This window comes from Anguilla anguilla, chromosome 16 (assembly GCF_013347855.1).
Source record: "Anguilla anguilla isolate fAngAng1 chromosome 16, fAngAng1.pri, whole genome shotgun sequence".
Taxonomy (NCBI): Eukaryota; Metazoa; Chordata; class Actinopteri; order Anguilliformes; family Anguillidae; genus Anguilla; species Anguilla anguilla.
Window position 1 is genome coordinate 9,329,224 of NC_049216.1, and position 25,656 is coordinate 9,354,879.

Here is a 25,656-nt window from a genome sequence, read left to right on the forward strand (position 1 = left end):
ACTACGGCGGCCGTACTGAGACGTTAGCCTGGGAGATCAGCGCTCAGAGAAAACACAGCGAGAGACGGTGACGTGAAGTAACTGATGCGTGCCGTGATTTTTCCCAAAACAGGGAAGCGGCCTCGCCATGACGTCCTTTTCACACGGGACTACGCAACCAGAAACTGGATATTCCTGTTGAAGGACAGGCGTCTTAGCAGGCCGGGACGAACTGCAGGCCTAAGAGGCCCGATACGCCCCTCATTCAGTCTAAAGGGGGGGGGGGGGGGGGCGGTGCAATTTGGCAAGGGTGCTGACACAGATCTTTCACTTATACTTTTCACACAGTTCAGGGAAATGTGAGCCAATGAGAATGCCCTGCAAACTGCGGATGAGCTGGTATCATTTTTCATTTACAGTATCACTGACCTCTAATGTATTGGGCTAACCATCTACCTGTGTTCATATCGCAGGTATTACGTATACACGTTTCTCTCTCTGTCTCGCGGACACACAGGTGGAGACATTCTCTGCGATTGTGGCAATCATCTACACTCCCATCAATACCAAACAACCATCTTTACCCTTTAGAAATTAACATTGAACTATCCCATAAGCCCCGACCTTACAACTGTTTCCATGAGCACTGACAATACTAGCTATATCCATGAGCATTGAGCATGTAACTATACCCATACCCATGAGAATTGAGTATGTAATTACACCCACACCCATGAGCATTGAGCATGTAAATACACCCATACCCATGAGCATCAAGCATGTAAATACACCCATACCCATGAGCATCAAGCATGTAACTATACCCATCATTACTGAACGAACAGTTACGCCCATCTGCACAGAACGTACAACTACACGTTTTCACTCTCACATTATGATTGACAAGCTGTTCATGCAAGCGACCACACAGAAGCAGCAAAATACATTTCCGCAGCCTTCTTACAGTAAAAAACTACAGAAAAAGCGATGACTAGATGATCACAGTGGTCTTCCTCGTGAGTTCAATTCAGCCAAATAGATTATTACTGATATTAACAAACACGATCAGTAGCATTTTCAGTGGATTTGGTGAGACATATTGTTGAGGACAAAGCATTTCTGGAATTTCCAATGTATTCAAGTGGGAGACGGAAGGCCGAATGTTCTGTTTGGTATTAGAGAGCACTGTCAGGATTCCAGTGCTACTGTCTTTATCAGAGTGGCCAATCACCAAGCTGCTTGGCAAGTTGATCCTTGTTCAGTCAATTATGATTGGTTAAAATGAGATGAGGGGCAGTTGAAATGTGAATATTGAAAATGGGGCATGTGATGGACATGATACGGAAGACATGATTTAGATATGAAGTAGACATGTTTAAAACCACAGTCTGTTCAGAACTAAATATACATTGAATGTGTCCTGTGCATCACACACACACACACACACACACACAAGTTTGTACTGCCTTTCAGGGTATGAACAATCTGAGAGAGAGACAGCTTTTTCATACTCAACATCAGGAATATTTTATCAAAATCAAAGAAAACTCCAAGGCACTCTCTTTTTTAACAATTAAAATGCATTCTTTATCGTGGCATGGTCATATATGACCATGCGAGTGCCTTGGAGTTCTTTGATTTTGATGTCTATACCTATCCCATCTGAAGAGCACCTCAAACAAACTCAATTTGAATCCAGGAAGCCCTCCTTCCCAAACACATCTCTTACAGAGAACCTAGAACTCTTAATAAAGCTGAAATATTTTGTGCAATGTCACCCCCTGCTGGTTGCATATAGTAATGTGATCTGATAATGACGGTTAAAAAAAACGACATTCTGCAATGAACAGCTCGGTTGTGGATAATTGGTTTCACTGCTTTACAGAACCGAACAAATTAAGGACGTTTATTTCTCATGACACACACAAGTATTTCTGATCTATAATGTTGCTAAATGGGATAAATAGCCCCCATAAACATGAAAAGTACCCAATTATCAAAAATTAACAATTTGTTATAATTCCAGCAGTTGTGGTTAGAACAAAAACCAGCATACACAGTGGTACCCCAGGACCAAGACTGAGAACCACTGCTTTAAACAATCTTTTAAAGTCCACACCCAATACCCTGCAAACCACAACAACAACAGTACAATAAATACAATACCCACCCCCTCCACAGAACACAGGTCAAAATTAGGTCTATATATCTAATACAAAAGTCTAATTAAAAAAATCATAGATCTCACCCATTCTCTGCCAGTTGTAGATCCAGACAACAAAGGGGGCAGGGTTATTTCTCCTGGAGATAGCTGCTGTATAAAAAGTTCTGTTTGGTCTTATTTTTTTCCAAACTTGGCCAATGTCGTTTTTTTGGGGGGGGGCTTACTGGTACTTCTCCTTTGTAGTCCCATGGTAATGAAAGAAAGTGAGGCTGAACTGAGAATAATTCCTTCTCGATCATGAAAAAACAGTTTTCCCTCCATTTTCTCTTTGCCCAGGAAGTGGTCCTTTCCAGGTTCAGGAAGTAAGCTCATTAGTGAATCAGGTGGTGTAGTGCATGGTTGGAGCAAATGCCTGCAGATGCTGTCGCCAGCAGGAGCTGGAGTTAAAAACTCCTGCATGAGCTTTTTCCTGCTTGTGTCACAGGGTGAGGTTCATCTGCTTGATAAGCCGGTTCTATTGCTTCATGGAAAGGGTGGTCACTGTTTTCAGTGTAGCCAAAAGAGACAGGATCGCTGTCTCTTTTGTGATAGTCAAATTATCAAACTACCAATTTTAGCATACATTTTTTTTCATCTTCAAACCTGTACCTATGAACAAGGCCACGAGAGCACCACGAGGCCAAAGATAACGGTCACATTCTGTGACACGCACCACATTAGCATATTATTATGCATGAGCAACTCCCCGATGGCAAATATTATAGATTATGAATGTGATGTTCCTCTCCCAATATGGATCAGACTGCTTATCCTGTGAAGAGCCCGGATAGCTCAGTCGGTAGAGCATCAGACTTTTAATCTGAGGGTCCAGGGTTCAAGTCCCTGTTCGGGCGAAATACTTCACAGTGTTTGGTCCAAAGTACCGCTATGTTTTAAATCATGAACAATAGTTTCAAGTCAGCATTACAATGAAAACTGTGAATGATACTTCCATCTCCCAATATGGAACCCTCTCCAAAATCTATGGATTCATGACAACAATTTGTTCTTACTCCTGGCATCCTGATATGGATCCCTTTCCAGAATGTATGGGGTCATTCCAACTGCTTATTTTCACTCTTTGCATCTCTTCCTTATATCTTTTCCTCGCCCCTTAACTCTACCCACCAGTGGATGCAGGGAGATATGCAAGGATGAGATACGAGAATAGAGGAATCGGGACAAGATCAATTAAACCAGAGGAATATCCTTGCTCAGACAAGTGTCAGTTAGACGCCACGTCAATTACAGATGTGGCACATGTGGACAGGTAAACTCACAGGTTGTTCATTTATGGATTGGGATGGCCTTAAAGGTGGGTGGACCTCGATCGATTTCCAGGTCAGGCATGGACCCAGGAGATGAGGGCATATAAACGATTGGAATGAGCCCGATGACTCAAATGAATCGAACAGCAAGAAAGGGTGGAAGCCATTGTGTTTAAAGTCCTGCTGGGCGAGGCTCGTGCAAGAACTACAATTTTTTGACATGAGAAAAACAAACTGGCTCCTATTCAGAATGAGTGTGTTAAGTGGGTGGAGCACTTGCTGCACCTGTACAATCCTGGGCCTGATATCCCAGTGGACAATTGACTGGTTCCTTTCAGAGCCTGTTGTTCCTTCAGGCAGTACATTCCATGCAAGACAGGGGAATGTGGCATCGAGATATGGGTGGCATGGAACACAAGATTCAATCATGCCTCGACCTTGCAGGTGTATTCAGGGAAGCCAGCCGGTGGAGCCCCAGATAAAAATTAGGGAATGCGAGGGGTGCTGGACATGACACGAGGTCTAAGGTGACTCTGTGTCACCTGTCATCAATTCGGCACCTCCCACCACCTCAGCCAAGAATTGTTCCAAAAACAAATTTTATAGGGGTGTCATTTTTTCAGCAATGGTCAAGCTTCGGATGTACCGCTTGTAGCAGACGTTTGTGTTCTGCAAAACTGCAGCTCCGTTTTTTTAGAGGGTGCGGCAGACAAAGAAGAGCTGACCCCGACGTGATTTGAACACGCAACCTTCTGATCTGGAGTCAGACGCGCTACCGTTGCGCCACGAGGCCACAGACGACTGTCCCATTCTGTGACTTGCACCACATTAGCATATTATTATGCATGAGCAACTCCCCGATGGCAAATATCATCCATTCTGAATGCGTTATTCAATTCCCAATATGGATCGGACTCCTGATTTGACTCACCACAAGAGCCCGGATAGCTCAGTCGGTAGAGCATCAGACTTTTAATCTGAGGGTCCAGGGTTCAAGTCCCTGTTCGGGCGAAATGATTCACAGTGCTTGGTTCAAAGCAACACTGTATTTTAACTCATGAAGCACTAGTTTCAAGTCAGCATTACAATGAAAATGGTGAATGATACTTCCATCTCCCAATAGGGAACCCTCCCCAAACTCGGGTGGAAGCCGTTGTGTTTTAAGTCCTGCTGGGTGAGGCTCGTGCAAGAACTACAATTTATTGACATGAGAAAGACAAACTGGCTCCTATTCAGAATGAGTGTGTTAAGTGGGTGGAGCACTTGCTGCACCTGTACAATCCTGGGCCTGATATCCCAATGGACAATTGACTGGTTCCTTTCAGAGCCTGTTGTTCCTTCAGGCAGTACATTCCCTGCAGGACAGGGGAATGTGGCATCGAGATATGGGTGGCAAGGAACACAAGATTCAATCGTGCCTCGACCTTGCAGGTGTACTCAGGGAAGCCAGCCGGTGGAGCCCCAGATAAGAATTAGGGAATGCGAGTGGTGCTGGACATGACACGAGGTCTAAGGTGACTCTGTGTCACCTGTCATCAATTCGGCACCTCCCACCACCTCAGCCAAGAATTGCTCCAAAAACAAATTTTATAGGGATGTCATTTTTTCAGCAATGGTCAAGCTTCGGATGTACCGCTTGTAGCAGACGTTTGTGTTCTGCAAAACTGCAGCTTCGTTTTTTTAGAGGGTTCAGCAGACAAAGAAGAGCTGACCCCGACGTGATTTGAACACGCAACCTTCTGATCTGGAGTCAGACGCGCTACCGTTGCGCCACGAGGCCACAGATGACTGTCCTGTTCTGTGACTTGCACCACATTAGCATATTATTATGCATGAGCAACTCCCCGATGGCAAATATCATCCATTCTGAATGCGTTATTCAATTCCCAATATGGATCAGACTCCTGATTTAACTCACCACAAGAGCCCGGATAGCTCAGTCGGTAGAGCATCAGACTTTTAATCTGAGGGTCCAGGGTTCAAGTCCCTGTTCGGGCGAAATGATTCACAGTGCTTGGTTCAAAGTAACGCTGTATTTTAACTCATGAAGCACTAGTTTCAAGTCAGCATTACAATGAAAATGGTGAATGATACTTCCATCTCCCAATAGGGAACCCTCCCCAAACTCGGGTGGAAGCCTTTATGTTTTAAGTCCTGGGCTACGTCTGAATAGTCAAAAAAATCACGTCCTATGTCTTTTCCTAACCACTGTTCCTTGACCTCGATGGAAAACGTCATGAGGTCAAGGAAAGATGTAAAGGAGAATTCATTAGGATTTAGGAAAAGACAACCGTGGTGCTAAGAGAATCCGACTGCACTTACACTAGGCTACGTAATTATGCTACGGCGGATGTTATTGACGTGGGTCTGCCGTGGTGAAACTACAATGTTCCGAAGATGGACTACTAAAAGCGCATCTTAGATACTTTGCCCCGTGCGTTCTTATCATGTTGTTTCATGCAGGCTATATAAATGTGGACAACCCGGTGAAAATATTACTTCATTACCAAGGTTGGAATTGAAATTTTACCACCGTCATAAAAGTGAAATGAAATAATTGTCACATTGAGAATGGTTACTCACGCTCACTCTCCTGTCCACTCATATTTATCGACATGAATCCCAATTAGTATGATTGTATGAAAATAATTGTTAAATTGAATGCAAGATAGGCATAACATGTTAGGCCTACAAATCTACTCCTGTACATATCATCATTCTTAAGTTTCAAACATGTTGAATTAAAAACATCATCTGAGTAATTCATTTTTCTTGAAAAACAGACTTCTGTGTTATGGTTAATATGCTGATTATGATCTGATTATGAGCCAATGCTTATATTAGCTTAAGAACCACCACACAACTCAGTCATGTTGATCGTTTTTTTTTGTGAACGGTCAAATTAATGTCACTTTAAATGTTGCTGCTGCAAGGAAATGTGGGATGGCATTATCTCCTTTCCTTTCGGTAAGGACGGTCCAGTGTTCCCTATGCTAAAGGAGAAAGGAAGCACTGAAGCACCTTTCCTTAGCTTTTAGAGAATTCAACCAGCTCTTATTATGGCTGCCACTTAGATACTTCCAGGTCAATTCACTCAGTTAGGAACCTTCCTCAGCAAAAAACACTATTCGGACGCAGCCCTGCTGGGCGAGGAAGGCAAACTGTCGCCTATTCTGGATGAGTGTGTTAAGTGGGTGGAGCACTTACTGTGCCTGTGCAATCCTTGGCCTGAAGTCACAGTGGACACATGACTGGTTCCTTTCAGAGGCTGTTGTCCCATTTGGCAGTATGTACCCTGCAAGACAGTGAGATATGGAATCAAGATAAGGGCTGCATGTGACTCAAGGTCCAGTTGTGCTTAGAACTGGCTGGTGTCCACAGGGAAGCCAGCTGGTGAAACCTTAAGTCAAAGTAAATTAACACACAAAAAAGATTCACACTGGCGCAAACTGATTTTCGTACTCATTCTTACCACTAGATGGAGACCACTACAAATATAGAATTGTACAACACTGAAGGTGGGGGGAAATGGAATTGGACCTTTTTATTTCTCCACAAACATTGCAAACAGATCAGTGTCTTTGTTCCCCTGCTAGAGCAGTTGTGTACTTCCCTTTGTGTTGTCTGTCTTTATGAAAATACCCTGTTTAATTATACTATGTCAATATGGGTAAGGCCATTGACTACTAAAATTGAAAAAAGATGTACAGTAATTAACCTACGTGATTAATTGCAGCGTTCTTATTTAATTACATTAGGGATGCAGTCCAGCCTTTTCTTTTGATGGAAGAACCCCCCCACCCACACACACACATACACACTAACACAGACACACACAAAAATGTTCATTTTAGTTTAGAAAATTGTAGGATTTATGAGATTATCAGCTGACATTACTACTCGAGTCTTAATAAATTTGAATATAGAATAAGTGGTGCAGCACACTACCTTTCGTATTAAAGTCTCTCTCTCTCTCTCTCTCTCTCTCTCAATAATATGAAATTGGCAAAGAGATGAGGGTGAACGCGCCCTCGGTGTGCTTTCGGAGTAAGCTGCACACTCCCATTGCGCTGTTGTCAAGTCAGATGACAAGTATGTCTTCATAAATGTCACCGAGAGGCAAAACTGCACAGCGGAGGTACAGGGACACGCGCCGGGCGGGCTGGCACAAGAAGCTTGAGTGGAGACTGCGCTCGAGTGGCAGGTGTACGCGCACCTTACAGCGCAGAACTTAGCATCGATAAAAGCAAAAGAACGGAATTCTGCGGTTTAAAGTTAATTGCGAATCACCGGGGGAAAGATCGCACTCGTTGGTTTCAGCGTGAATCTGACGTTCAAAAAGAAGCAAGCATGGGTGTCAGGTACGTGCGATTTATGAATTCTTGGCTATTTGAACCCTCCGTGGTACGGACTATCACTGATGGCTCGAGAAAAACATATATTATAAATGCTACGTTTCATGAATTTCCTATTGTGAAGATTGTTTAGCAGGAAAGGCTGAGCTATAGGCTACTTCTGACCAATAGCTTGCTGTCTGTACTGTTGCAGGCGCCCTAACTTTGTGAACTAAACATCATCACTATTGGGCTTCTATGGGGAAAAAAAGACATAAAGTGTTTTTTGAAACGTAAACTGCATATTCTGGGCTTTCCCCCTTAACAAATGTAAACGCAGTGCATTGAATATAGACTACTGTAAGTATGATATTTGTATTGCGCATGACATTTCTGAAACACGGATGCATAAATAAGCGTGGTCTTTGACAAATAAGACTTTAGATTTACGCAGTTCAATGACAAGGCCAAGTAGATCAATCATGCACAGAGATAATGATACCAGATTTACCAAGTACACCTCTAATTTGTCTTATTTGCTGGTTGCAGTGAGAACATATGCCTCGGAATGACAGATTACTATTATAGTATTATTGTAATAGAAGTGACAAAACATGCAATATCACATGTATATACTGTATTGTCATATATAATTACAGAATAGCTGGTGGTGATTTTCCACTAAAATACACGATATGTTAAAATATGACCTTATTTATCCGTCATTACATATTTTAATTGTAATGTTGTAACACGGTGAATGTTTAAATACTAATGAATTAGTCGGATTTAACAGCTGCAAATGTAAGAGAGGAGGTATGTGTTATTTTAGAAGCAAGCGTAAAATATTTCCCTTTGAGGTTTTGGAAAACGAAATATGTAACATGCGTTTTTTTTTCTTTTACATGTGTAGACGGACATAAGTATTTATACTGGAATTTCTTCTGTTGCATCTTCGACAATGCATAAAATATATGGTTATTAATGTGGGCAATAATGGCATAAATTAAGTCATGATTCAGTATATCGCATGCCATTTGTTTAATTAAGAGTACATTTCAATAAGCATGTTTTGTTTGGCTGGAAGGATAATGTGTGGAGGTGTGGAATTTACTAAAACGTGATGTAAACAGACATCTTATCAAAAGGAGGGGTGCCTTGAAGCATCAGTGCAACAGATAGCCAGCCGAAGATAAATTTACTGGGATGCTTGCATAGTGTTGTAGAGCATTACAGAGGACACACGGGACTTTATGAACCTGTCTCTATAGATATGTTAAAAATGTCTGTATAGATTTGCTTTTACATAGCACTTTTGTAACATTTCTCTCAAAGGACTTTACAGTGTTATGGGGGGAAACTCAGCTCCGCTACCAAAAACCTGTGTGTTATCACCCACCATTTTAAACTTGGTAAAGAGGGAACATTGCCCCCTACCAGCCCAGTAGCATGTCTACGATCAAAGTCAGTGCTGCCCCTGCCCAACCCTGTTCCTGGAGATCTACCACCCTGCAGGTTTTCATTTCAACCCTTTGATTTGGCATACCTGATTCAACTCATTTGCAACTCAACTAGATCTCTCAGCTAGAGCTGTCGAATGAGGTTTGATTTGTTAGGGTTGGAGTGAAAACCTACAGGACACTTGATATCCAGGAACATAATTGGGTGGCTCTGATCTAAGTGATCGATTGTATTAAACTCATTTTGGATGTGTCTGCAAGTAAAATTAGCACACAAACTGAATTTACCTCCAAATTAGTCTCTATGTGGAGTTATATTCCAACAGGGTGCACCTGGTTTTTACCAGAGCTCCTTGATATTTTTATGTCAACACTACTTTCAGAGAAAATTTGTTGGACCAAACTGCTATGAGCCATCCAAGCAGCTACTAACCAAGCCCAGAACTGCCTAGTCAAAAGCCATCAGCTTATATATAGTATAAAACCAGTATATATATATATATCTGGACATCCTTTGTTCTGTTTTTCATGGTTTGGGCAAGGCCCCTTAGTTTCAGTGAAGGCAAATTTTAATCCTACAGCATGCTATCACATTCTAGACAATAATGTACTTCCCCAACAGTTTGGGGAAGGCCCTTTCCTGTTTCAGCATGACAATGCCCCAAGGCACACAGCAAGGTCCATAGAGAACTGCATACCACCGCATGTGTGAAACAGGTGGCGGGGGTGTTATGATTTCAGCATATACAGCTGCCTCAGGTACTGGCTCAATCATTGGATGGCACTTCATCCTACAACAAGACAATACTCCCAAACATATTGAAAAGCAACAAAGGTTTTTCAAAGCCAAAAACTGTCAAATTATTGACTGGCCAAGTCAGGTACCTGATCTGAATCCAAGTGAACATGTGTTTCATTTTCCGGAGAGGAAACTTCACGCAACAAACCCCTGAAACAAGCGGGAGCCTGGCAGAGTATCACCAGAGAAGATAGTCAGCACCTCATAATGTCTATGGGTCACAGATTTCAAGTAGCCATTGCATACAAAGGATATGCAGCAAAGTACTACATGTGATACTTTCATTTATATAACATTGATATATCCCAAGCATTATGCTGTCCTGAAATGGGAGGGGGGGCTATCTATAATAAGCTGTCTATATATAAGTGCTGAGATTTCTACATGGTGAAACCAAAATGTTTAAAAATATAATTAAATAAAAGCTGAGAATCTGCACTTTAACCATATGTGAAAATCAAGATAAATATGTTGTTGTTCCAAACATTATGGAGCTCAGAGTGTGTGTGTGTGTGTGTGTGTGTGTGTGTGTGAACTAGTTTGTATATAAATTACAAGCAGTCGTGTAACATACAATTATTTCCAGTTCCCCGCTGGAATAAATATATGCATGAATAAAAAGAACAGACTGAGCAATATCACACACTGCATGAGTCTTCCCACTGCCACTTCATCCTCAGATCAGCCTGGGGGCTGTCGTCTCAAAATCAGCCCCACATTCGCATTACAATCGCATCACAATCAGCCCCACAATCGCATCACAATCAGCCCCACAGTCGCATCACAATCAGCCCCACAGTCGCATCACAATCGCATCACAATCAGCCCCACAATCGCATCACAATCAGCCCCACAGTCGCATCACAATCGCATCAAAATCAGCCGCACAGTCACATCACAATCAGCCCCACAGTCGCATCACAATCGCATCACAATCAGCCCCACAATCGCATCACAGTCAGTCCCACAATCGCATCACAATCAGCCCCACAATCGCATCACAATCAGCCCCACAATCGCATCACAATCAGCCCCACAATCAGCCCCACAATTGCATCACAATCAGCCCCACAATCGCATCACAATCAGCCCCACAATCGCATCACAATCAGCCCCACAATCGCATCACAATCAGCCCCACAATCAGCCCCACAATCGCATCACAATCAGCCCCACAATCGCATCACAATCACATCAAAATCAGCCCCACAGTCGCATCACAATCACATCACAATCAGCCCCACAATTGCATCACAATCAGCCCCACAATCGCATCACAGTCGCATCACAATCAGTACCACAGTCGCATCACAATTGCATCACAATCAGCCCCACAGTCGCATCACATCAAAAACTCAGCTGACCGCAGCCCTCTCTGGAGAAACGTCCGTCCTGACTGCGATGCGGACCCTCAGTGACACTCTGTGACCCTCTGTGACTCGGCCCTATGGGAGGTGGAGTCCCCGTATGGAAGCCTTCGAGGTTCTGTCCCTGCGCACACTGCGGTGTTGCATTGCGATCGCTGCGTTAATGCTATTGGACAGAAAGCCCAGGGCGCACTTTCACTGAACCCAATGCGTCATATTAAACTGTGAGAGGTCCATAAACAGACGCCTCTCACCCATTTCATGAATTAGGTGGTTCTCGGGGGTGAGATTATTTTATAGTCATTTCATCACACTGAAGGACTCCATACAACCACAAGGGGTGCCACAGAACCAACCAGACATAACAGCAACCCAAGAGAGTTACAGTTATAAATATGACTATATTTATCTTGCTAGGGCTACTGTGCTATTAATAGCTTAATAAAAACTTAAAAATTGAAAAATGAAAATGGAGGCTAATTTGGAAACTTGTAAAATCAGATCTGGAATGATAACGAAATGAACCCTCCATGTTCTCCTCAGGGTTAAAAAATGAATCGGTCCTACAGTATAACAGTAGTGAAAACCCTTGAAAGAATTTTTTTTAGCATGACATTTTATGACTTTTCCTGGAGTGACCCTACCATTAGAAGTTAAACATTGCCCTTTTTATATTTTTATTAAAGTCATACATCATCACAGTACAAAGATTTTCTTAGTCTTTTGTTAACTCTGCACTTATGAAATCAGAAGTCATTAACAAAATTCAGTGCCACACGACTATTGCAGCAAAAAAATCTAGTTTGGTGTGTGTTTTGTTGCAAAAACGAGTGGTGTAGACTGAAGCAATACAGTCTCTCTGGACTGTTAAGTTAGAAAAGTTGTTCACATGATTTACGGATTAGTGACGGGATGTTTCTACACGAAAAATATGGATTTACAATTCAGTGAAGAGGCTTTATCACAGGGAGCCCGACGAGGGCTGGTGATTTCCTGACCCCGTGGACGCAGGGCGCGAGCACAACACAAAGGCAAACCCAGAAAAAACTGAGTTGTCATCTTGGCTTGATTACATTCACCTGTTTTTTGCTGCCTGTCGAGAGAGCGGCGTCTCGTTTCCCGCGCTGCAAGCGGCCCCATCAGAGTGCGCTTCACGCTGACGGAGCGCCTCTCTTAACCAGCGCGGACTGCCCCGGGGATCGGAGAGGCACAGACGCTGCTGAGTGAACCCAGCCGGCCGCCTGCCCCCTGCTGGGTTATGGCAGAGCCGGCCCCCGTCTGAGGAGCCCTGCGCCGTTCTCAGATTAACTGCGTCGCTTCAGCCACCTGCAAAAACACGCCTAGCCGAGAGTCCTAATATTTGAAGGGAAACCGTTTTGGTGGCGTTTTCTGTACTCGCACACACATCGCGTGTCGCCGGCTGTCTCGGTAACTAAAATAGACAAGCGAAATTACCCGAATTATCAGACAGAATCCGCCCGTGTGCAAATTGCATTTCGCCGAGCAACACCGCGGGATTCACTGTGGACACGCAGAGCAACAACCTGAGGTGAACTGGAGGCAGGCATACTTGAAAATGAAGCACTTTGAAAACCTTAAATTGAGGGAAACTACCGCCGGTGATTTGGGTGATTCTGCCACACCAAACTGAAGTGCTTTAGAAACACTCCTCGGAGTGCTGGAAAATCACATCGCAGTGCCCCCCCCCCCCCAGTCCTTCTCAAAGCAACAGTGTTCGTTTTAACCTGAAATTTTGATGTTGGCAGTCTTATCTTGAACGAACACGGAGTGCCGGTTTTGTCGCATTGTATATCCCATCACTCATAAATAGTTTTTCACCGTGAAATTCAGAAAATTAAGAGAGGAGAGAGGAGAGAAGCCATTATTTGCGAGAAGCATTTCTGCTTTCTGAAGTGGCAAATAGCAGAGCCTGTTTGCCGGTAAGGGAATGAAATTTCAGATAAAGCTTAGGTTCAAAACCCCCTTTTTTCTGGTGCAGAAACCCCAGCTGCTCTCCTGCTTGGAGATAAGGGCCAGTGGAAGAAGCTTCCAGAAAGGCAGAATTGGAACAGAGGTCAGGAGTGGCTACGATTGGCCAGCACGCTGGACTCCTGCAGCCCGCCACAGACATACAGACAGTTTGGTCTCTGCTTGGGTACCTCCTGCTCAGAGATTGCTCTGCGATATATCGTCTCAGACATGACAACCACAGAGCGACAAAGCCCATGCTGCTGAGGTGCTTTCCCCTCCGCTGTGCTGTAAAAACACAAAATGAGATAAGATATGCTTCTATTGAACCCCGTGGGGGTAATTTGTCCTCTGCATTTGACCCATCCAGAGTTACTTAGGAGCAGTGGGCAGCCACAGTGCAGCGGCCGGGGACCAACTCCAGTTCTGAGGCCAGTGCCTTGGTCAAGGGCAAGGAGCATGAGACCCCTTCCCTCGCCTCCTGTCCCCCCGCTGTCCCCGAACTCACCAGCAGGGGGTGCTCTGTACTACCCCAGCAAAGTAGACAACCTCGTTCTGCTCAGAAACTGCACCACAACGCCACAACAAGGTTTACTGAAGCTAATGAGACGCACCGCTGCCGTGTTTTTCACAACTTAACTCAATCAGTAAGCCTCAGGGACACGCGTGAGCCCGCTCCACCACTCCAGCTGTTTTTCCAGAGTTTCAGTAAAACGCCCCCGCAGAACCACACGTCTCTTCGGCCAAACATTTCGATGAAAAGAACACGTACAATTTGTGGGAAACGGCGAAATTCAAGAGGCTCTGGGTTAATTTTTATGAATGCTGTGATGAAATCTCACCACCCACCCCCCAATACACCCCCCCCCCCAAAACCCTGTGATTCACATTCCTGCACTTCAGGCAGGTGCATATGCATCACATCTCTCACTTTGGCCTCAACGCTGTTTTAATATAAGGCAAACATGATTCATAAAAAACGATAAATCTCGCATCGTTTTCCATTAGTCACTGGCGCTGGAAACACAAGCGAGGAAGACCTGGTCTCCGAGTTTCCCACAGCAGTTTCGGCATCAAACCCCCAGAGCGAACGAACGCGGTGGTTTTAATCAGCGAATGGCAAGGCTGGATTATCCGCTTTCAAAGGTTAGCGTTCGGCGCTCCCCCCGCTCGCGTGCGGGAGGAGATATTTGGGGAGCCGAACTGGGAGCGGATCGGCCCCTGGCAGGTGCGCCGCGGAGATAGGGGTAAAGCTAAAGGGTAGATGTCAGCGCCCATTCCCACGGCGACGGCGGGACAGACGCGCCGGAGCGGTGCATCGTGGGTAGGCGTGAGATAAACAAGCGTCTCGTTAATCGGCGCGGGGGTATCATGGGAGCCGCGCGGTGACGGCATCCCGCACGTTGACCTTTTCCCTCTTTTGCAGGAGCTTCGGCTGGCAGAGATATCAACAGACATTCCGCACACATTAATGCACCTACAGTTACCCCAGCAGAGCACAATACCACAGGAAAACACTCAAGCACACCATGCTCCTGTAGTACACACTACCTGCTGCATACGCGGGCAAAAACCAAACACACACCCATACATATACACACACGTATATGCACAGGCATAAACATACAGGTACATTCACAGATACATAAGTACACGTGTTCACACATTCACAGACACACGGACAAACACACACACGCACACACACGCACGCACGCACACACATAGACGCACAAACACACGCACACATACACGCACAAACACACGCGCACACAAGACACACACACACACACACACACAAAATGTTGTCAGAGAACTCCAGCTCCAGGGTCCAGAGCCCGACCAACCTGTCGGTGAGCGTGGTGGAGCAGGTGTCCCAGTCGCTGCAGTATAAGACGGTGTCGGTGTTCCTGGTGCTGCTGGTCTGCTGCGTGGGCATTGTGGGAAACATCATGGTGGTGCTGGTGGTCCTCACCAGCCGCCACATGCGCACACCCACCAACTGCTACCTGGTCAGCCTGGCGGTGGCCGACCTCATCGTGCTGGTGGCCGCCGGCCTGCCCAACGTCTCCGACAGCCTGACGGGCACCTGGGTGTACGGGCACGCCGGCTGCCTGGGCATCACCTACTTCCAGTACCTGGGCATCAACGTGTCCTCCTGCTCCATCACCGCCTTCACCGTGGAGAGGTGAGAGCAAACACCTGGCTGAACCATCGACGGTTCACACAGAGCAGTGTGCTGCCATGGAGACAGTGTGCTATCGTAGAGACAAGACAGTGTAGCACATTGTGGTGTGTTCCCGTGGAGACAAGACAGTGTAACATATTGTGGTGTGTTACCGTGCGGACAAGACAGTGTAGCACATTATGGTGTGTTACCATGGAGACAAGACAGCTTAGCACATTGTGGTGAGTTACCGTGGAGACAAGACAGTGTAACACATTGTGGTGTGTTTCCGTTGGGACATGACAGTGTAACACGTTGTGGTGTGTTATCGTAGAGACAAGACAGTATAACACATTGTGGTGTGATACCATTGAGGCAAGACGGTGATGCACATTGCGGTGTGTTGCCATAGACGCCAGACAGTGTCACACATTGTGGTGTGTTGCCATAGAGATGGACAGCATCACACACTGTGCTGTTGCCATAGAGACAGACTTTTGCCACACAAGTCTATCTTTTCATTAGTTGAGTCTCTATCTGTAACACTATCACATCAGTCAGAAGCAGATTGTCTGCATTGTAAAAGTCAGTTAGATTCTTCCAAACAGATGTCTTTGCTTCTGGAGCCAGCAGTGGCTAGCCGTTTGGCATACGGTCGGATGCATTAGTATGGACAAATATGTGACAACAAGTTGCCGCATGTTACTTGCCAAACAGAAAAGCACACTACGGGCCAGCTTAGCGGATCGCTTAGTTGGGCTATCGCTGCTGGCTAATGCTGGAGCATTCCTGTTGGCTCTTCGGGGTGCCATTGTGTTTCTGTGCATGAGCAGTATTTGTATACTGGCTCCAGTTTCTGTCTCGCCTCTGGACGGCCAGTTGGCTGCGTGTGGTCCAGAGAGCCAGATCCACAGCAAACATTCCTCTTTATTTGTTTGGTTTGAGGAACGGTGCAAACATAACCCCCAGAATCCCGCCTGGATGTCAGCTATCCAAGCCACAGACCCCCCAGGCTTCAGTACGTATTAGCATCTGAAGTCATAATTAACAGAAGCATGAAAAATGAGCTGCTGGCTCAGTAAATTGCATTGCCTGCTTTAGGTTGATAGTATGAGGTAATTGTAAGAAATGATGAGACTTTAAGTGTGCTCTGATTGGTTGAAAGACATCACCACGAAAGCAGCAATTGGCATATTTTAATGCTTTTTCCTCTTTTTCTTCCCAATGACAATGCTCAATCCCTACTGTTGATTCAGGACAGTACAGGCAAGCATGTGCACTCCTCCGAAGCAGGTGATAGCCGCTGCTTCTAAACCGCAGCTTCTTGAACCACAATTCAAGTCAAGCTCACACAGACGTGAGTCGGAGGAAGATTCTTCACATGCAGCTCAAGTGACAGACTTGCCAGCACCCGATTGATCAGCAGGGGTCGCTGCTGCGCAATAAGCCGCTATTATCCCAGCAGTCTATAACCATCCCGTCACTTAGCTACACTAAAACTGACTGTGTGCTGCTCTGCAAGTCGCAGGCATGCTGTCAATAAACATATTTCATAGATAGAACTATTCTCAGAGTCATGGGGGTTCAGTGTGGGCATGGATGGAGTCATTGGGTTTACTTTGTGTTGAAGGCTGGGGTCGAGTGCTTTGCTGTGTGTGAGGATGGGTTAGCAGGTCTCTCTGTGTTCTGGTGAAAGTTGTGGGGTTTACTGAGTTTGAGGATGAGGTAGCAGGTCTCTCTGTGTTCTGGTGAAAGTTGTGGGGGGTTTGCTGTGTGTCTGCAGCCAGAGTTCAGGGGTTCCACGAGGGCCCCTAAAACCTGGCGCTCTCTCAGCGAGCGTTCGCTGTTCCCGTCTGAAGGTACATCGCCATCTGCCACCCCATGACGGCGCAGACGGTGTGCACGGTGTCGCGGGCCAAGCGCATCATCGCGGGCGTGTGGGCGCTCACCTGCGTCTACTGCCTGCTCTGGTTCTTCCTGGTGGACATCCAGGTGACCGCCGACCGGCGGGTGCAGTGCGGCTACCGGGTGTCGCGCGACCTCTACCTGCCCGTCTACCTCATCGACTTCGCCATCTTCTACGTCCTGCCGCTGCTGCTGGCCATCGCGCTGTACGCCCTGATCGCGCGCGCGCTCTGCCTCAGCTCGCTGCCCCACCCCTCCCCCTCGGCCAGCGGCACCACGCTGCGCCGCAGCTGCCGGGAGCCGTCCGGCGCCGCCGCCAAGGGCAGCCGCCGCGCCCGCCCCCGCAGCGCCCTGTCGTCCCGGAAGCAGGTGCGTAGCGTCAGAAACCGGTGTGGCTTCTCTTCTCGAGAGAAAAACATGGTGTGTCTGTGCCCATCATTTAACTTCTCTGCAACTAAGCTCCTCCCACCCTTAAGTAAACTCCTCCCACCATTAGCTGCTGCTCTTTAAGTAAACTCCTCCCACCATTAGCTGCTGCTCTTTAACTAAACTCCACCCACCATTAGCTGCTGCTCTTTAAGTAAACTCCACCCACCATTAGCTGCTGCTCTTTAACTAAACTCCACCCACCATTAGCTGCTGCTCTTTAAGTAAACTCCACCCACCATTAGCTGCTGCTCTTTAAGTAAACTCCACCCACCATTAGCTGCTGCTCTTCAAGTAAACTTACACCGTTAGCTGCTGCTCTGTAGCTGGACTGCTGCAAACACTGGCTGAGATTTACTTTGCATTAAGCCATTTATTAGCCAACCGACCGCTCCTGTCCAGAGCGGCTAACAAAGGGCACGCAGAAAGGTTAGCGCTTTTTAATAAAACTGCTCTCCCCATTACCACAACGCCCCTTAATTAACCTGTTCCTCCGTGCTCAGACATTTGGAGATGCGTGACTTCCCTGTGAAAGAGGGCCAAAGTGGTCAGCAGGGATTGGCAGAAACACACACATCTGAACCTCCTCCAGCCTCCACTGGTCTCCCTGGTTATTCATCTTGCATGATGAATGACAGCATGCCAACTTCAAAACAAGATGAATAAATCAGAGGAGGCTTTTTAAAATTTACAGTGGCGAACGCTGGCAGGGGGAAGCACACCTGACCCATCGCGAGAAAGCTGGACGTTGCGTACGTTGCTTTTTTTGTCCTGCTTTTTCGCTTTCTTGTCGGGGAAGTGCATTTCCCCCAATGCCATCTCTTCTGGAGTTCTGTTTTGAGCGAGTGTTCTGTAAAGTGTTCCGTTGCCGTGGTCACAGCCATGTGAAGCAAGAGATACATTGGGAGGTTTAACGACACGGTGGACCACTGCTCCAGGCTCTCATTCTGCTCCCGTGATGCTATGGCAACTCCGCTCCTTGGCCTGTAGCCCCGCCGCTCGGCCTAACTGCCCCACCCCCACCCCCACCCCCAGCCCCCCATGCAGCTACAATGTCAAATACGACCGACAAATTTACAGCCTCTGGTCCATTCATCATTACTGCCGTTCCTGCTATCATCACTTTTCATATCATTTCACGTAAAGCTGCATATAGCGGCAATAAGTGCATGCCTGAATATATACTGTAAACTTATATACCTCTTCCTCATAACATAGTATAACATAACATAATGACGAGAACAGGCCATTCAGCCCGACAATGCCCGCCATTTTCCTGACTAAATTGGCGCTCTGATTACCTGTGATTTCAGGTGACAAAGATGCTGGCGGTGGTGGTGGTCCTGTTCGCCCTGCTGTGGATGCCCTACCGCACGCTGGTGCTGGTCAACTCCTTCGTGGCCACGCCCTACCTGGACGCCTGGTTCCTGCTGTTCTGCCGGACCTGCATCTACGCCAACAGCGCCATCAACCCGGTGGTGTACAACGCCATGTCGCAGCGCTTCCGCTCCGCCTTCCGGAGCCTGTACCGCTGCCAGGCCCAGGCCGCGCACCGCCGGACCCCCTCCGCGCTCACCGTCGGCCACAGCGTCAACCACGGCCCCGCCACCAACGGCAGGGAGCAGCCGGGCGGGAGGGTCGCCGCGGAGACGGATAAGCGGGGAAAGGAGCAGGGAGACGCCGGGATCTCGGATTGCTGGAAGAAGGACACGCCCACTGCAGGGAAAGACACGCCTACTGATGTGGAAAAGGACACGCCCACTGCAGGGGAAGACACGCCCACTGATGCGGAAAAGGCCACGCCCAGCACAGAGGAGAAGAAGGAGGAAGAGATGAACCACAGTTCTGTGTGACTTATTATTATTATTATTATTATTATTATTATTATTAACACAGATACAATAAAAACAAAAGGGAACTTTTTTTCCTCACATTTACAAATAGTCACACTGCCTGTCTGTCAGTATATACATCCCTCGCAATTACATCACACATTTCGCAGTTTAAATCACAGAGTACACAGCAGTACTGTTCTGTGATTTCACTCCGAATGGAACACCTTATGGTTATAGGTGGGGTGTCCTCTCCAAGCAGGGCGGGGTTCACACAGGGGGCATGTCCTCTCTACACAGGGCGGGGTTCACTTAGGGGGCATGTCCTCTCTACGCAGGGCGGGGTTCACATAGGGGGCATGTCCTCTCTACGCAGGGCGGGGTTCACACAGGGGGCATGTCCTCTCTACGCAGGGCGGGGTTCACTTAGGGGGCGTGTCCTCTCTTCGCAGGGCGGGGTTCACTTAGGGGGCATGTCCTCTCTACACAGGGCGGGGTTCACTTAGGGGGCGTGTCCTCTCTACGCAGGGCGGGGTTCACTTAAGTGATTGCACAGGGTCTGAACCCCAGTGTGTCAGTATACCGTTTACATACCAGTCTGTGCCACCAGGACAGATTACAGCACAGTCATTTTACCCTGCTGACACTGCATCACTAATTGTTCCAATGATTTCTCCAGTATTAAGGATTTAGGTACGTCACTGTTTGGTTGAAACAATTTTATTTATTGATCTTGATATTGTGCCAGTAGTGTATTTTCCAAAGTTCTTTGTCTGAATTTGTATCTGAACAGTGAGAATCTGCAGATCTGCAGAAGATCTATAAGTTTTGTGCCAGTCTGTGACGTACAGTATTCGCTTACAGTACTACATGCATTATAGTTTTGTCAAAATGTAATAAACGTGAGAAAAAACATTTCTTGTCTAACTTTATAAAATTTGGATTTCTTGTCTTTCATTGTCTTTCTATAATTACAACCAGTTTAATTGTGGTCTTCTCATAAAATCTGAAAATAATTGAGTTCTTCAGGATTTAAAGACAGATCTTTTCTAAATTGCGAAGATTTATTTTTTTTGTTCTGGAGAGCTTTAGGATTAATTTTTCTGTGAAAATGAGAGATGAGCTTATTGTGAATAAGTTGTAATGGAAGTGAGGGAATTAACCGAGACTCGAAATGAAAATTAAACGAAATTGCGGTTTCACAGAGACCCGGAGTTCTCGTTCGCCCCCACAGTTCCTCACTTCTGTGAGTATAAAACAGCATTAACACAACAGCCGTGAGGAAATTAGCCCCAGCAACACTGAGCCCAGAAATGGCCTGGGTCTGAGCCCAGAACCAGCCCAATCCACTGACCCCAGAACCAGCCCAATCCACTGAGCCCACAACCAGCCCAATCCACTGAGCCCAGAACCAGCCCAATCCACTGAGCCCACAACCAGCCCAATCCACTGAGCCCAGAACCAGCCCAATCCACTGAGCCCACAACCAGCCCAATCCACTGAGCCCACAACCAGCCCAATCCACTGAGCCCACAACCAGCCCAATCCACTGAGCCCACAACCAGCCCAATCCACTGACCCCAGAACCAGCCCAATCCACTGAGCCCACAACCAGCCCAATCCACTGAGCCCACAACCAGCCCAATCCACTGAGCCCACAACCAGCCCAATCCACTGAGCCCAGAACCAGCCCAACCCACTGAGCCCAGAACCAGCCCAAACCCTATTCTTCTTGGCCCTGAATATGTTAATTTGCCCAGAGACTATAATTTAATGAATTTTGGATTGCTTTTAATCTATGTATTTGTCCATACATCTTGAAGTGCTGCAATATCTGATAGTTTATTTTATTTCAAAATATTTTCAGTATGTTCAAAGTTCATAAGGGTGAGTTCAGAAAAAGTGGGTTTTGGGAACTGTAGTCCAGGTGCATATAACACCCTCCCATGTCTCCGCTTCCCTGAATTCTGGTCTTATTTTCCCTCTCAACAGTCACTTGGGTCTTTCAGGCACACACTCTGACCTTTCTCATTCAGTAATACTGAGGATATCTGAGAGATCTCAAAAACGTATTTCAAAAAAAGAATCATTCTCTCCAGACCACTGACAACAAATAACTCTGATCCGAAGTAAACAGGTGAAGCACGGGCCAGGCGGTGGTCAGTTAGTGGATTTGACCGTTTTTTACCCATGATTAGACTGGAGGGATATATAAAGACCGCCCCAGAGAACAGCCGTCCGACCCGAAAGAGTGGTGCTCGTTCAGCGGGTGATAAAGAAGCCTCTCTCTGAGAGGAAGGTCACTGAGCTTCAGTACGCAAATAATGGAACCCGAACCTTTGTTCTCCTCCACTCGACTTTTTAACAGGCTTTTTAAAATGACACAGAAGAATGCATTCAACGCGGTATTGAAAAAGGGTGGCAAGGGGGAATAAGATCTATGCGATCTGAGCGCGCCAGGGTGAGAGAGGAGATATCTCGCGCAGAGCCGCCGAAATACGCTGATAAACCCGCGACGTATTATTCCCAACAGCAGGCGAAACTCAGACACTGCATTCTTATCGCAAATCTCCCTATTATTTCAGCCGAGAGTCGCGTCCCATCTCCTCTCTTCACGACTGTAGTAGGTCAGTGATCCCGCTAGTACCACAGCTCTCAAGTAGGCTACCTTTTTATGGTGTATTTCGGAAAGACGACAGCAGAGAGGGGTCTAGAAAATGAGGAAGTTAAAAAGGTTAAAGGTTCAGGTTACAGACTCAAGATTACACACGCGTATATTTAAACAGACATAGCACAGCTACAGGCAATTGGTTTGTGTGGCACAAATCGCGCATGTCACAAATCATAGATGAACAAAATGTAGGCAGACTACTAGTGGAAATGTCCCACGAGATAAATCACAGCCCATGTGTGTTATTTCCTTATCTGTTTCACGGCATCGCGTCACTGTTTAGATAATGTAATTCTGGTTTTCCGAGGGGGCGTCACTGTTCTGACGAGTCCAAGAAACAACATACCAACAGTATACACGCTGCCAAGAGGCATGACGAAATAAATAAATATGAACGTCTGTGTGTCATTCTGTGGAAATTAGTGGAAAAACATGTTTGTCCCTTCCGATCAGTGTCACTGATTAAAAGTGCAGCCAACCGTTTGACTTTATCAAAGACTTATTTCTTCTTTATTCTTTTAAAATAGTTGCACATTATTTTGTGGCCTCGCTATCCAACCCCGATAAATTAATCATTAAGGATCATGTAAAACAGAAGAGGCCATTTGAAAAGAGACATCTAGTTAATTGGTATCTGTGCCGATGGAATGCTGGTTATGGTACTGTATCTGTGGGCTATAGGTCAGGGGATATTCATTAATTTTCTCGCGCACTTATCAGGTGACCTCATTAGTCAGAGAGATAACCTGGAACCGGGGATGGGATTGAATGCCTGGCGAAATTCAAGATGAAAAATACAGACGGGAGCTGCTAATTCGCTACCTGACAGAGAACAGCACCTCAGCACTGTCAGTAATTCTGCTGCCCAAACAGTACGGCTTTCGCTCAAAGCTTTGCTAACCGGACAGGGCGGGTCTCTTCATGACAGGCAACACTGAGACGGCATCCCTGTCCAGCACGCGATTATGTAGCCCTGCGAATCAGCCACACTGTGTTTATACAGGAATTCACACTCACGAGTCTCACTCAGACGTTTCAGTGTTTCAAAAGCAAAGGGAATACGTGGAAAAGGAGCAGTGAAAAGCGTGAATAAATATGTTAAATATATGTGCAGCTAGGTGGTGCTCTACAGCAAAAATACACACCTGGACCACACCCTTTAGCTGTGTACAAGTGGCAGGTGTGTTGAATTCAGGTGTGTGGCCGGTGTAACAGTGACAGGCTCATTATGCTCAGGTCAGACCTGGGTCAAATAATTACTTGAAATACTTAAATTCTTTACACACCAGCAAAATCGCTGCAGTTTTTTTTTTTAACCCTCTACTTGCACCAGTATTGAGGAAGAAATTCTCTCATATGTTTTTTATGTTTTGGTTAGTAGCATTTTGCTGAAAACAGGTATCTGAGTGTTTTGAAATGTTACACCATAGATAGTTAAAGTATTTTATATGTAGTCAGTCCAGGTGACTGAGGTGTTGAAGTGTCTTGCTGCATCTTGTGCCGTGAGTCAGACAGGCTGAAACGGGCACGCTATCCCCAGACAAAACCAGCCGCAACCAGATAACTACCGCACCAGTCTCTCTCTCTCTCTCTCTCTCTCTCTCTCTCTCTCTCTCTCGCTGTTTCTGTCTGTCTGTCTGTCCATCTCTCACTCTCCCCACCTCTCTCTTCCTGTCCCTCACTCCCCTCTCGCTCCCCCTCTCCTCTGTCTTCCCATTCTCTCTTTCTCTCGCTCTCTATTATTAATGAGAGTTCCAAGGTCCCTGTGAGGGAGCACAGTGGGTAGAGGTGGGCGTGAAAAAATCCACACAACCACGCACCACCCCCCCACCCCCACCCCCCAAAAAAGCACACTCTCTCTCACTCACACATACACTCCACACAAAATTGCTAATACCCACACACACCCCCAAAGCCATTGATGACAACGGCGTGACCGGCGCAGCTGGTACAGTTTGGAATAGTCGGCAGAAGGTCTGGTGTCGCTGACAGATAATCTCTTTGGCGCAGGGGCCTCTAGCTCTGCCGCTCACCGTCATCACAAATTCATGAGCCATTTGTCTCTGAGTCGACTTCCTCCAGCTCCGCATACGCAGCCACAGGCAAATCTCTCTTTCTCACTCGTTCTACTCACGGTGACTGTGTCGGAGCGAAATGGTACGTTAGCATAGCATACTATAAACAACATTAGTTGCTGGGCAACATAGTATTCTCTCTCGCTTCCTAGATAAACAACTGAACAGGGTCATATGCACACACTGCATTTAACAGTCATCTAATGACATTCCAGACATTTTCAGGCATAAGAGTTTAGCAGTGTTTTTAGTTCAGTGGTATTTATGGGGTTTTTTTTGTAAGAATGTCAAAATATTCAACAGAATTTTTTAGTAAAAGACATGGGTGGGAAGTCACATGGTATTACAGACCAATTGAATGTTGACAAATCAGCTAACCATGCTGGCTGTTTTGGTGCTTCTAGTGTTAATTGCCACTGCCCACAGTGTTAGAAAGAGGTAACGTTAGCCTCCGTACGTCTTAGTAAAGTCTATGGCATTATATCAAGCCAATAACGGAGCAAGTGCACCTGTCCAACATCAAAGTTCAACGCATAATGTATTTTATTAAACTAATGAAATCATTTTTCTATACAACTGAAGACACTGAATGTGATTTACTGGATTTAATCATCTGCTTAATCTGTAAATAGAGGTATAGTGGTAAACTGGCAAAACAGAAGACAAGAATAAAGGATAAAGAAAGGGTGTTGTCATGCAGTGATGCTCCCAGCACCACACCCCCCCCGCCCCCATTTATCCACCCCTCCCCAGTTCTCCCCTGACACAGCCCTGAACATCTGGCAGACTGGAAGGCCCAGCGTGCCTCATACCTGCGGTGTGAGTTACACCTGTCCCCTCGACACCTCATCACACACCTGTCACATGACATCCTCATCTGCGCCGTGATTGGCAGCGGGGCTGTCAGGACCGCAGAGAGCCAGGCGGCGAAGGCCTGGGGCAAAACACACGAAACGTTTCGGCGCCGTAGAGCCGGCCCCTCGTTACTTAAACCCCCCTCGCGGTCATTCCTGTCTTCAGTTATCATCATCGTAAGCCAGTAAGCACACATGGTCACCGTGACGTCTGCATGATGTAATCAAATTCATCGTTACGATGTAGTATCTAGATCGTTTGCTCATTGACTCTATGAGGCCGGACGGCAAACAGCGACGTTGTGGGGATGTAGGGCCAGTGAGCAAACACTCTAAATACTATGTCGTACC

General features: G+C 46.3%; 1 protein-coding gene and 5 non-coding genes across 6 annotated transcripts; 4 read left to right on the plus strand and 2 right to left on the minus strand.

Moving 5' to 3' along the window:
* Positions 1-2,963: 2,963 nt before the first annotated feature.
* Positions 2,964-3,036, plus strand: trnak-uuu. Its single transcript has one exon. It is a non-coding gene; the product is annotated as a tRNA-Lys (tRNA).
* A 1,135-nt stretch (positions 3,037-4,171) lies between these two features.
* Positions 4,172-4,243, minus strand: trnaw-cca. Its single transcript has one exon. It is a non-coding gene; the product is annotated as a tRNA-Trp (tRNA).
* A 145-nt stretch (positions 4,244-4,388) lies between these two features.
* trnak-uuu lies at positions 4,389-4,461 on the plus strand. Its single transcript has one exon. It is a non-coding gene; the product is annotated as a tRNA-Lys (tRNA).
* A 697-nt stretch (positions 4,462-5,158) lies between these two features.
* trnaw-cca lies at positions 5,159-5,230 on the minus strand. The gene has a single exon. It is a non-coding gene; the product is annotated as a tRNA-Trp (tRNA).
* Positions 5,231-5,375: 145 nt separating this feature from the next.
* trnak-uuu lies at positions 5,376-5,448 on the plus strand. The gene has a single exon. It is a non-coding gene; the product is annotated as a tRNA-Lys (tRNA).
* A 1,319-nt stretch (positions 5,449-6,767) lies between these two features.
* LOC118215825 (thyrotropin-releasing hormone receptor-like) lies at positions 6,768-23,043 on the plus strand. Its single transcript, XM_035396839.1, has 4 exons — positions 6,768-7,811; positions 14,805-15,563; positions 17,402-17,816; positions 19,187-23,043. Exons 2-4 carry the CDS (start codon positions 15,178-15,180, stop codon positions 19,724-19,726), a joined length of 1,341 nt encoding a protein of 446 aa, XP_035252730.1. The 5' UTR covers positions 6,768-7,811; positions 14,805-15,177; the 3' UTR covers positions 19,727-23,043.
* Positions 23,044-25,656: the final 2,613 nt, after the last annotated feature.